At 33.7% G+C, this 12,077-nt stretch overlaps 1 protein-coding gene across 1 annotated transcript; it reads right to left on the bottom strand.

Annotated features, from left to right (window-relative positions):
* Window positions 1–1,954: 1,954 nt before the first annotated feature.
* On the bottom strand, window positions 1,955–3,244 carry LOC136209526 (zinc finger protein ZAT5-like). The gene has a single exon (XM_066001017.1). It carries the CDS (start codon window positions 2,927–2,929, stop codon window positions 2,027–2,029), a length of 903 nt encoding a protein of 300 aa, XP_065857089.1. The 5' UTR covers window positions 2,930–3,244; the 3' UTR covers window positions 1,955–2,026.
* Window positions 3,245–12,077: the final 8,833 nt, after the last annotated feature.

Here is a 12,077-nt window from a genome sequence, read left to right as displayed (position 1 = left end):
TAACTAAATTTTACTTTTTGATTTTTGTTTTGATCCTTGTACTTATTTGTTTTATATTTTTACTTTTTTATCCTGAAAAATAATTTTGACCAATTTTTTTATCATATTATTCAAGTGTAATATTTAATTTTAATTATTTTAAAATGATTATTTTCTTTTTAAACATAATGTTTGTGCATTTTTTTATTAATTTTATTTCTATTTCATCTATTTCATCATCTTTCGATTTTAATGACTAAAGTAATTGATTTTAATTTTTATATTTACATGTGATTAGTTTATTAATAGAGACAAATGTATGTATAGAAATTGTTGTTAAAAACACAACTCTGGTTTATTATCTCATTTGAACCAAACAAACACAAAAGGAATGAGAGATATATCATTCTATTTGTGGAACTGAAACAAACATACAAGAAAATTCATGGTTATTCCATTCATTTCTTCTTGTTTCCCTTTGTTAATTCTATTATGTGCGAACCAAACGCCCCATTAGTTCTATCCCGACACTACCCACCTCATAGGGAGCGGTTACACTTGAATGCATCTGTTACACTCCAAATACTCTTCTTAAAGGTCTCATTCTTTTCTTCTTGTTTCTCTTTGTTGATTCTATTCTGTTACTTCTGTGCGAACTAAACGTCCCATTAGTTTTATCCAGACACTACCCACTCCGGACAGAGTGGTTACACTTGAATGCATCGGTTACACTCCAAATACTCTTCTTACCCTAACTAGGCCACTAGGAATAATGATGGTATAACGGATGGATGGGTATGAAAAGGTTCCTGCCGTACAACATACTTAACTTCACCAAGAATGAGTAGAAGTGGATCCTTAATACAAGGAAGAAAGTTAGCTTCTTTTTCTTGCATATCAAACAATACAACCTCTTTTCCATGCTTATGTTGTTGCTGCCTCTCTTTTTACTTCCTCACATGTTCTATAAATGTTCTCATTCTTTATCTTTATATATGATCCTCAAATCACAAGTGTCATTCTTTATAATATATCTATATATGATCCTCAAATCATGCTAGAATTATATTATTTTCTAAAATGGAGATGGAAAAAAGATAAAGAGAAAAAAATGGAAACGTTTACGTATCAATAAACTTTTTCGTAGCACTGAAACAACCGTGTTCATAACTAAAAGTGTTGAAACGGGATCCTATAAGACAATAAAAAAGCTAGTTGATAGTCATTTAAGGTAAAAACATTTTCAAACATAATGTTATGGAAGTTTACATGAGGCTCATACACATGTGAATACTGCAAAATTTGTCATCCTGTCAATAGCAAAATTACCTTCCCGAATTGAATAACAAAGTGAAGCTCCCAAATTCACCGCTCAATATCAAAACAATGAGATAAGATCTGAATATAAAATTGACAATTTGGAGTGCTTACGTAACCAGAGTCATAGCTAAAAGTGTTGAAAGAGAATCCCGTAAGATAATAAAAAGCTAGTTGCTAGTCATCCGAGATAAACTATATCACAAACATCTTCAAACATAATGATTTGAAGGCTTATATGAGACTCAACACACATGTAAAAACGTAAAAAGATAGTTTATCATCCAATCGGTAATAAAATTACCTTCCTAAAAAGAATGAACAAAGAGAAGCTCCCGAATTCACCGCTCAAATCAAAACAATGAGATAAGGTCTAAGTATAAAACCGATGATTATTAAGCTTCATTGTCATATAAATTAAGGACACCCTATGAGTCAATTTCAATAATGATTTTTTGTTAGAACCATCGACTGCACAATCCAAAAGTTTAAACTAATTGCCGGATAAATGATGTACAAAGAAGATTTTAATGGCGAAAAGATTCATTTAAAGAGTGTTTGACAAATCTCGAACTAACAAATTAAACAATCTATATAAAAAAAATGTATTTATAGAATTGAAAGAATGATCAATTACATGATAAAAAATTGATAAGAATTTTGGTGAAATAAATGTACAAGTTTAATAATTTTGTAAAAAAAATGATGTAATTAGAACAGTTAATTATAGCTAGTAATGACAATTAACCAAAGATGAATTAGCTGAGAAGACAAGAACTTGTTCTTTAGATGGAAACTGGAACTTCGATTCTCTAACAAGATTTTCCTCTTCCGTTTCCGCCGGCAAATTAAGATCCAAGTCCAAACAGTTCCTCGGCCGTTTCTTCGATTCTTGAAATTCCGATTGACCTTCCCGGCTACTACTAGCCGGTGCAACAACTGTCGCCGTCGAAGTAGTAGTAGTAAAACAAGAAGAAGAAACCACCGGCCTGTGCCGCCTCATATGTCCGCCTAACGCCTGACCGGAGGAGAATTCCGCCCCGCAAACGGAACACTCGTGAACCTTGTTACTATTATTCGCTTTTTTACTGTTACTATTATTATTATTGCTTATCTGCAAAGAAAGAGTTGTGCTCGTATTTTCAAGAAACCGGCGACCGAATTCTTCACCTTTCATCTTATTATTATTTCCGTCGTTACCAAATTTATTAACCGGTTTCTTGTGGCTCGCTCGGTGTCCGCCGAGAGCTTGAAACGACGAGAAGCTCCGGTTACAAGTCTTGCACCGGTAAACACCCGATTCTAACGCGGACGGCTTAGTATGAACGGCGGCCGGAGGTACTTCTGAGAATTTCTTGATTTCACGGCTCCCTTGAGCCAATAGTATCAAGCAATTCGCCATATCTTCCTCTTCTCCTCCACCACCACCACCACCGTAATTATCATCAATTGAGGTACTCGGAGTCGTTATAATCCTCAGATCCCCGGCACCCGAACCACCCGAACCACTTGAAGAAGAGACCGTTAACCCGAGCGGAGACACCGGTCTTTGACGCTTGGTACGCTTACCTTTGAACGAGGATAGCCCGATAATCAATTCTTGAGCTTCTGCAACTTCGACTTCTGTCACCATATTAATTCAATCGAGTAATCGGATAAACTATATATATATTAAAAAAAAAAACTGAAATCCTTCTTGAAATGTGTTGCCGGAAAATCAAGAAATGCTATATGTGTCACCGGAAAATCAAGAAATGCTAAATCCTTCTTTTAATGTGTTGCCGGAAAATCAAGAAATGCTATATGTGTCACCGGAAAATCAAGAAAAGGGTGAGGAATGAGAGGAGGAGGTGTGTGGGGTTGGTTTCTTGTTTAAATTGTTTAAGTAGAGTCAGCCCTTTAACAGGTATCCTGAATTTTCTTGCTAGCCAGTCTTGCTTTTCCAAACTTGGAAGTTTACTAAAGAGTAATAACAATAATAATAAATAATAAACTTATTTATATATTTATAGGAATATAAAAGAAATATATATATTTATATAGATAAAAGAGTGAGAATCGGTTGGCTTTGAAGCAAACCCATTACTTTTTTTGCAAGCCTGGAATGGAACCACAAATTAAATTGGCTTATTTTTCTTATTTTTAATCATTTTTGTGTTTTATTTTTTAAAATTTTCTTTTTTTGGGTATGGTTTAGAGGTTTAGTTGTCACACATAGTTAGTTAATTACTAAATTTTGACATTAAGTAATGTGAGATTAATATTAAACTAGTAATTAGTATATTTTTTATTCACACACTATCTTTGTTAATTAGTTATTTACTAAATTTTCCCTATTTTTATTTAATTACTACATGAGAAACACAAGTTTAATTGTCACGTTTAGCATATGTAACACTCAAATATATTTTTAGATAAATGCAAAAATTACTACATTATGTGTAGTATATAGTAAATTTAGTAATTTTTAGTTTATAGGTTAAGTTAGGATGTAGTGACTTAAATTTATTTGACTCCATAGTGTTGTCATATATCATTTTAGCTTTATATTTTGTATAACATAAAAGGTGCTAAGCAAAAAGTATTTACTACTTTTAGAAAAAGGCAATTTTAATTTGATAAAACTTTGCCAATGAAATTATGTATTTTTTACTTTTGTCATATTTGAAAATCAACTTTAAGCATAACTTAACTTTTATTTTTGTTGTAAAATTAGGTTTATAATGACACATATATCATTGTATATATATCTATATGATTTTTTTATATTGACATTTTTTATTTTTGATTTGATTTAATCAAAATTGTTAAGTTGAATGATGAAATTAATATTAAAATTAACCTAACGAATCAAACTGAATAGTCAAATTGATATGTCCTTCTAGAGAAGTGGTTTGGCTACGGAAATGATATAAGGCACCACGTATTAGATCCCAAATAGACAATACGTATTGAAGCTCAAGTGACGCTCTTTTGTGTGAGACAGAGGCAAAAGCCTGAGAAGAAAAAGGAGAAGAAGAAAGAAAGAGAACAAGCTACACAAAACGGCTTAGATTAATTCTCCTTTGCTCGACAAGCATGATGTTTCAAAAGCCCCCAGGAGGCATACAAACTTATGATATGATCCAAAGATGTAGTTTCTGCGAAATTCGTCAACTAATATGCAACACGATTCCTCTCTCTGTACGAATGAACAAAGTATTGAAGATAGTTATTGTGAATTATCTATTTAGCTATCTTGAAATACTAACAGATGGCTATTAAGTTTGTTTAGAGTTATTTAATAACTAGTGTTTATATTTGTTTATATTATGTATTGCTAATCATAATTAAACTCTAACTCATGTAATCTGCTATATATACAAGGTTCCATGATCAATCCTATTGAGGAAAATTCATTAAATATTATATCTTTCTATGGAAAAATTACAAAACTGGGTCAAATGGGAGGCCCATTTATATATTTAACCCATTTACTCAACATACTACATATCTAGACTGTTTTTATGTGACTTTCCCATAATACTCTCAATATTTACAGCGCGTCTATCTCCCTCCCATCTGACTTCGTAGATTCCAGCATATGCGAAGCCTGTGACACTATGCCATTTTTCCTTTCATATGACACAAGATACATGACAGACATTTGTTTTCGTATCGTCTGAATATTTTTCGTGACAGTATTTTAACTATATGTCATCTGAAGGCGAAATAAAAAATGCGCTCGATTCTCAGATGACATTACGATTACAGAATCCTGTCATCCAAAGAAAACGCACGTTTTCGTTAAATTTGATGCGCTCAAAAGATGACACTTCTAATAAATGAATGTCATTGTATGCCGAAAACAAAAAAGCGGCAAATGAAATTTCACTTACGCGACCATACCAAATTTTAGGCGCTCTATATCATTTGTCTGAAATTTCAGCTGATATATAAACCCTCTCTCAATTCCAAACCCCAGTTTAGGTTACGCAAGCTTCATCCCTCTCATCCTGCTCCATCTCCATGGTTGATTTGAACATGCAATCGCTGGGTGAGCTCGAAACATGGTACTGGTAAGCCATATTTTCTTCGTTCCTAGCTGTATTAGAGTATCATTGTTTCTTACTCTATCTTTTTCTCATCCGATTTACTTTGGTGTATGTCAATTTCAGCAGCTGGTATAATGATTTTGTGATTTTCAGACCTATCGTTGAAAGGTTTAGATCTCTCGCTTAGCTACACTGATTTTATTGTATTTAGATTCACTGCTGTAAAGCTTGGGTCTTTATCTTTTTTTAATCTAGGGCAAGACAGTGCCTGATACAGTAGATGGTATGAACTCATCTGTTTCCTTTTTATTTGAACACTATTTGCAGGGATAGTAAGAATGCTTCAGTACATGGGAAGGCTGACTGAAGAGATTGTCAATCGGTTCATGCCTTTAGCATATGGGAAGATTTCTTTAACTTACTGAATATATATTAATGTTATGTTGGTTTGAACTGATTGGTCATGCCTTTAGAAGTGATTGTGTATGTTTGATGTACTGTTTTGGAACCTAGAACTCATTGATTTAGGAAACTAGCCTGATTTAGTATATATATTGTTATGTGGGTTTGAACTGAATGATTACATATATGTATGGTGTTTTGGGTGATGATGAAATGATTGGTATGAACTGATTGGTTAGATATAACTGTTTAGGAAGCTAGGACTCATAGAGTTTATGTATGAATGATCATTAAGCATGTGGCTGATTAGGCATACTCTAAAGCTTTGAATGTTCATTGAGATTGGCACTACTCTTACACCTATGAGTTATACTGCTAGAAGTGGTTGAGTATGTGTATGTGTATGAAACATGTTTATGTATGATGTTCTGTTGATGTTTATGTTTGAGGTTCTGTATGAGTATGTGTACGATTGTTCATTTAGGCATGTAGCTTATTCATCATGCATCAAGTATTAGAGGAACATTGTAAAAGGGTCATTAAGCATGTGGCTGATTAGGCATACGCTAAAGCTTTGAATGTTCATTGAGATTGGCACTACTCTTACACCTATGAGTTATACTGCTAGAAGTGATTGAGTATGTGTAAGTGTATGAAACATGTTTATGTATGATGTTTTGTTGATGTTTATGTTTGAGGTTCTGTATGAGTATGTGTACGATTGTTCATTTGGGCATGTAGCTTATTAATCATGCATCAAGTATTAGAGGAACATTGTAAAAGGGTCATTGAGCATGTATGAAGCATGTATTAAAAGGTAAATTTAGGCTAATTGCATGTACTGATATGGCTTGCAAATGATAAGATATCACCATACTCTTTTTTATTTGAACATGACCTATGATGATAAGTAAGGAATAAGTTGTCTTGAATAAGTAAGGAATAGACATGCACGAATAAGTTGTCTACTTGTTATAGCATGTTCACTTGAATATACATGTCTACTTGAATATGTTGTCTACTTGTTATAGCATGTTAGGCATACTCTTAAAGCTGAAAATGTTATGAACTCAACTGGCTCATTTTTATTTGAACATGACCTATGATGATAAGTAAGGATTCTGAATGCAATTTGTTTATGAAGCATGTATTAAAGGGTAAATTTAGGCTAATTGCATGTACTGATATGGCTTGCAAATGATAAGATATATTTTGATTAGATAGAATATACATATAAATACGAACTGAATAACAAGCTCTACATAAAGGGTTATGTATGTGCATTGGCCATACTCTTACTATGTTCCTTTCCACTCGGGTTGATATCGTAACAACAACATTAAACATGGTGATAGGTTTATGATGCATTCAGCACAAACATAGTCCCTTGTTTTGACAATATCATAAACCTCATTACCAAGTTTAGAGTACCACGAGTACAACCCAAGTGGAAGGAGCATTGTAAAAGAGTCAGTTTAGTCTACTTGTACATACATACAAACTGAATAGCAAAGCTCTACGTTATATTACAAAAGGGGGCATGAGTGTTGCCTTTCGGTTGTAATTGACAGTCCAAAGTGTTGGTCCCGTGTAATTAGTTCCAAGGGGGGGTTAGGAACTAATGTATCTTTTTCGCTTAATTATGCTGACTTAATTTGATTCTTTAAATAACCTTACTCAGTTTTGGTCAGCAAGGTTGAGCGAGATGTAAGACAACTTTAGTCAGAGGCTGACTAGAACCGTTTTACTTGTGAGTTGGGAATTAACACTTAAGGTCAGCTTCCAACTCAGCACTCTGATTACGCAGTGTCAGCTTATATAATTTATATCCTGAGTAATTTAAGCAAGCAACACATGCATATATATATTAAGAGAAAGGGTTAGAGATTACTCAGTAGTCTTATCCTGGTTCGGCCTCACCGCCTACGTCCAGTCCCCAGAATCCTTCCGGGCTTTTTCAATTCACTACTGAGCTCTTTAAAGGTAGAGCACATACATTTTACAAAGCAATTGAGTATGCAAGAGTACCGTCCTCTATTCGTCTACTCAATCCTACTGAGTGCTATAACCGAACACTCAGATTTTCTCTACCGTTGAGTACTAAGACCGAGTACTCAACACCACTCTCTCAATCTTTACAATTGATACAAATTTGCTCTTTCTAGATGAAGAAAACTTTAGATGAATACAAATTCACTCTAGACTTTTACACAGAGATTGGATTTGGGTGTAAGGAATTTGCTTTTTCTAATCAGACAGCTTCTCTTTTGGATTTTCACTCTTGTGATGATTTTCTTTTCTGTCTGTACTTGCTTTTTCTTTTTGTAAATCGGCAAAGGATCCAAGTGATGGACTTGTCCTTTTATAGTAAAATCTGATGCTCTAATCATTTGAATTCGGACATATCCGTTGAATTCAAACGGTCTTCTTATGTCATTCATTGGTCAGCATACAGATTTGCAGGCCAATCCTGTCGTCTGAAATTAGCAATCGTCAGGCTTGTCTTCTTGCTACAGGTTCATTTTCTAGCGCCAGTTTTGTCTTTTAGCTAAATGCCAGTTGACCCATGTATCTCGAAAAGGTCTCTTGGGGTAATTCCAAGGCTTCTGATATGGCGCAGATCTTTGTCGGATTTTGTCTTTTAGTTAACGGATCATTGGCGCTGTCCTGGTGAACACTCAGCTTGACTTAGTAGACGTTGCCTTCGACTTTTATCTTTGGCGAGGCTGAGTTACGTTCTACTCAGCTTCTTCGGTCAGCTTCATCTTCAAGCGTTTGTTCTGAAGAAGACTTTTCTTCTATTATGCTGAGTTGTGTTCTACTCAGCTTCTGTGGCTCATGCTGACTTCATTCTGTCTTACTTTTTATTTCTGTTCTCATTTATAAATATACTCAACATTGAACAAACACATTAGTACAATTAAATCAAAGCACTTAAATTTAATTGTCTTAATCGTGGGATTAACAAATCAAAATCATGTAGAAAGGTGTTTCAACACAAAGTTCCTTAGCTGTTTTGACTAGTGAAAGGAAATTTGGAATTGGAATGAGAACCACATTTGGATATCACATTGCCTTTCAATTCTCCTTTCACTTAGCCAAGACAGCTTAGGAGATTTGAACACCCTTCATATTCAGCACAAACAGAGTCCCTTGTGGTGACAACATCATAACCCTCATTACCAAGTGGAAGGAGCATTATAAAAGGGTCAGTTTAGAAGCACAAAGCTCTACGTTATATATTACAAAAGGGGAGGAATTAAAGGCCCAAAGCTCCTTAACTATTTTGACTATAGAAAGGAAATTTGGAATTGGAATGAGAACCACATTTGGAGCTCACATTGCCTTCCGATTCTCTTTTCTCTTAGCCAAGATAGTTTAGGAGATTTGGACACCCTCATATCCACTTTGCATATGTAACGTCCGTAAAAAAATATTATTATTTTGTACATGTAAATCTTTAAAATTAGGATCCTAAAATAATTAATTAAAATTTATTAATTTTGATAAAAGTAAATATTAATATTATATATTATATTTTGAAAGAAAATTTTATATATTAATGTTTGTGATAAATTAGTAGTTTTTTTTAAGAATAATAAGTTAGTATTAATATAGTTACTAATTATTTGTTTGACGAGCTAAAGTGTAGGCATTTGAATTCTAATAGGTTAAAACAATTATATATATGTTTATTAATATCAATAATAATAATAAAAGAAATAATAATGGTTTATTTACATCAATTTTAGATAGGGTAAACTTCTTCTTTACTTATATATATATATATGAAACTTGTTTTTGTTTTTTTGGGGGAGGAGGCCGCAAACCGTTTGGAGATTCTGGAAAAAGGAAAGGTTATTGTTTTAGATAGAAAAAAAGATGTATCAATTGAAGATAGATCATCCTGGCTTGCTAATTTAGCGTTATCGTTCGAAATTGAGGTGAGTAGTTAATTAAATATACAGTACCTTTCATTATGTGTTTTGTTGCCACGTTGATTAGTTGAGATAAATTGTCTATTGGTTCGATCTTCGTGTTTGATATGTGTAAGTAGTTAATTAAATATATAGTATGTTTGGGTGTCATATTTGACTTGGTGGAATAATTGTTTAATGATTTGATTTATATGTTTGATATGTATACTTGATATTTATGATGACTACGGTGACGTGAATGAATTGAATTTGATATTGATGGTTGTGAGAACATGAATGCATTTTAGACCGAGACTTATTGGGGATAGAATGGAAATCGATAATGATACAGTTGATAAACTCTAGATAAAATGAAGGACTGGAAAAGTATAAGAATAAGAGCTTATCTAGGATAGTATATTCAATGGTTGCGACTGAAATGAGAAAAATGAATATTGTGATAACGTGAAATATAAACACCGGGTATTTGTTACGACAGGGTGTTAAGGTACCGGGTATTTGTTACGACAGGGTACCTAGAGACGGGATACCAGATATTTGTTACGACAAGGTATCCCATGATATGATTTTATTGGCCAAACAACCATTGAGTATTACTAGACTAGAGTAAGCAAGGCCCTTAAATAAAAAAGACTATTAAATTTAAAATTGGTAAACTTGTTGCATGATAGCCCGTAAATTAAATGCACGAAACTATTGTATGCGCATGTTGTTGAACTGTGTATTTAATTAACTATCTTATTGAGTCGGCAGCTCACCCATTGCCACCACCACTTTTCAGGAATAAAAAGCTAGCGACGCTCATATGGATCGACCAGTATGTAGAGTCGTCATTATTATGTTTATATTACTAATAGTCTAGCTTGTCTGTACTTTTGGTAAATTTTAAACATTTGGTTTCATTTATTTGAATCTATTGGAATGCATTTATAAACGTAATGGAATTGTGCTTTTGAATTTTATTAGTATATTAAATGAAATTTACTATTGGTCTCAAAATTGACGGTTTTTAAAAAGGGGTGTTACAGCATACTCCTCAGTCCATATCCGGGCGATCCCCTCATACTCTTCCCTGTTGCTGCGATATTGCTCAGCAACTGCTTCTTGCCCAGGATATGGCTCCTCGCTGTGGGGCTGTAGAAGTAGATCATATATGTGCCACAGACACTACAAAATGCATAGAATAATTAGAACAAAAATATGATGTTGTATGTTTATCAAATGAAATAGATAAATGGTTGCATTATACCGTGGCAGTGGAAAAGCGATGGTTATTAAGGATACGGGGAAGATGAATCGACCCCTGAGGAGCCACGTTAGGATGATATATCCTATTCCGGAACCAAAACTGAGAATAAGAGGAGAGATTTATTAGTGTATGTTTCATGTAGGTGATTATATCTTACTGATTTGAGTTAATATTACTCTTGCAGGTCTGTTTGGGAAATCCGGATGGTAGCTGATTCTGATTTCAAATACACCCCTTTCATATGGGGTGTATTGGGGGCCTTTCATCCTGATCGACCATGTGAAGAAGTTACCATCGAGAGGACCTGTACGTTATCATCCAAGAAGAATAATTAGAAATATATAGAAGAAACCAGGAAGGGTTACAGAACAACTATGGATTGACATACGTACCATTGATGGCCAGAAGCCACTCTGGGTTCTCCATGTACAACTTATTCAAGTCAGCAATTATGTCTCCTAGAGTTTCAACAAGAGGATCCATTGTTGGTAAGTTTTCTAGCTGTTGAAGGTATGATTCTGAATTATGATGCATATATTTATAGTGATATGATTGTGGTAAGTGAAAGGCCGTGAAAGGGGAAAGGTCACGTAATTACTACTGATTTTAGGGTTGTGTGTAATATTAATGACCTGCTTGGCTTTTGCAGATACCAAGACCTTTGGGATTATAGGCCTAATTATTACTCCAAGATATGGATTGACTTATGGAAGATTGGTTATTTTTTGTGTGTGTTTTAATTCAGAAATGTATTGGTTATTCAAGATATGGATTGACGTTAGGCACAAATGTAAACATATTATGAGTATTGGTCTCCAATAAAATTAAAACCATTGATATACAAAATTTAATCTTCATATTTTAGAATGTTTCTGTATTCAGGTATAAAAATCAGAAATTCAAACGAAGAAAAAGGCATAAAGTAACATTTTAATTTTTAAAAATGTCATCTAAACAGCAATAAAAAGACATTAAAATTAATGTTTCTGTCACATGAAAAAAAATCCTTTGACATGATTGATTAAGACGCGTGCCATCTAAACAGGCTACAACGGCAGAAATTATTATACGAACTGTCATCTCAAATTAAATATGCCAATTTCCCACACGCTAACCTGACGGTTTTAATTGTAAAAATGTCATTTGATGACATTAAAG

This window comes from Euphorbia lathyris, chromosome 10 (genome assembly GCF_963576675.1).
Source record: "Euphorbia lathyris chromosome 10, ddEupLath1.1, whole genome shotgun sequence".
Classification (NCBI taxonomy): Eukaryota; Viridiplantae; Streptophyta; class Magnoliopsida; order Malpighiales; family Euphorbiaceae; genus Euphorbia; species Euphorbia lathyris.
This window is presented reverse-complemented; position numbering and strand designations above follow the sequence as displayed.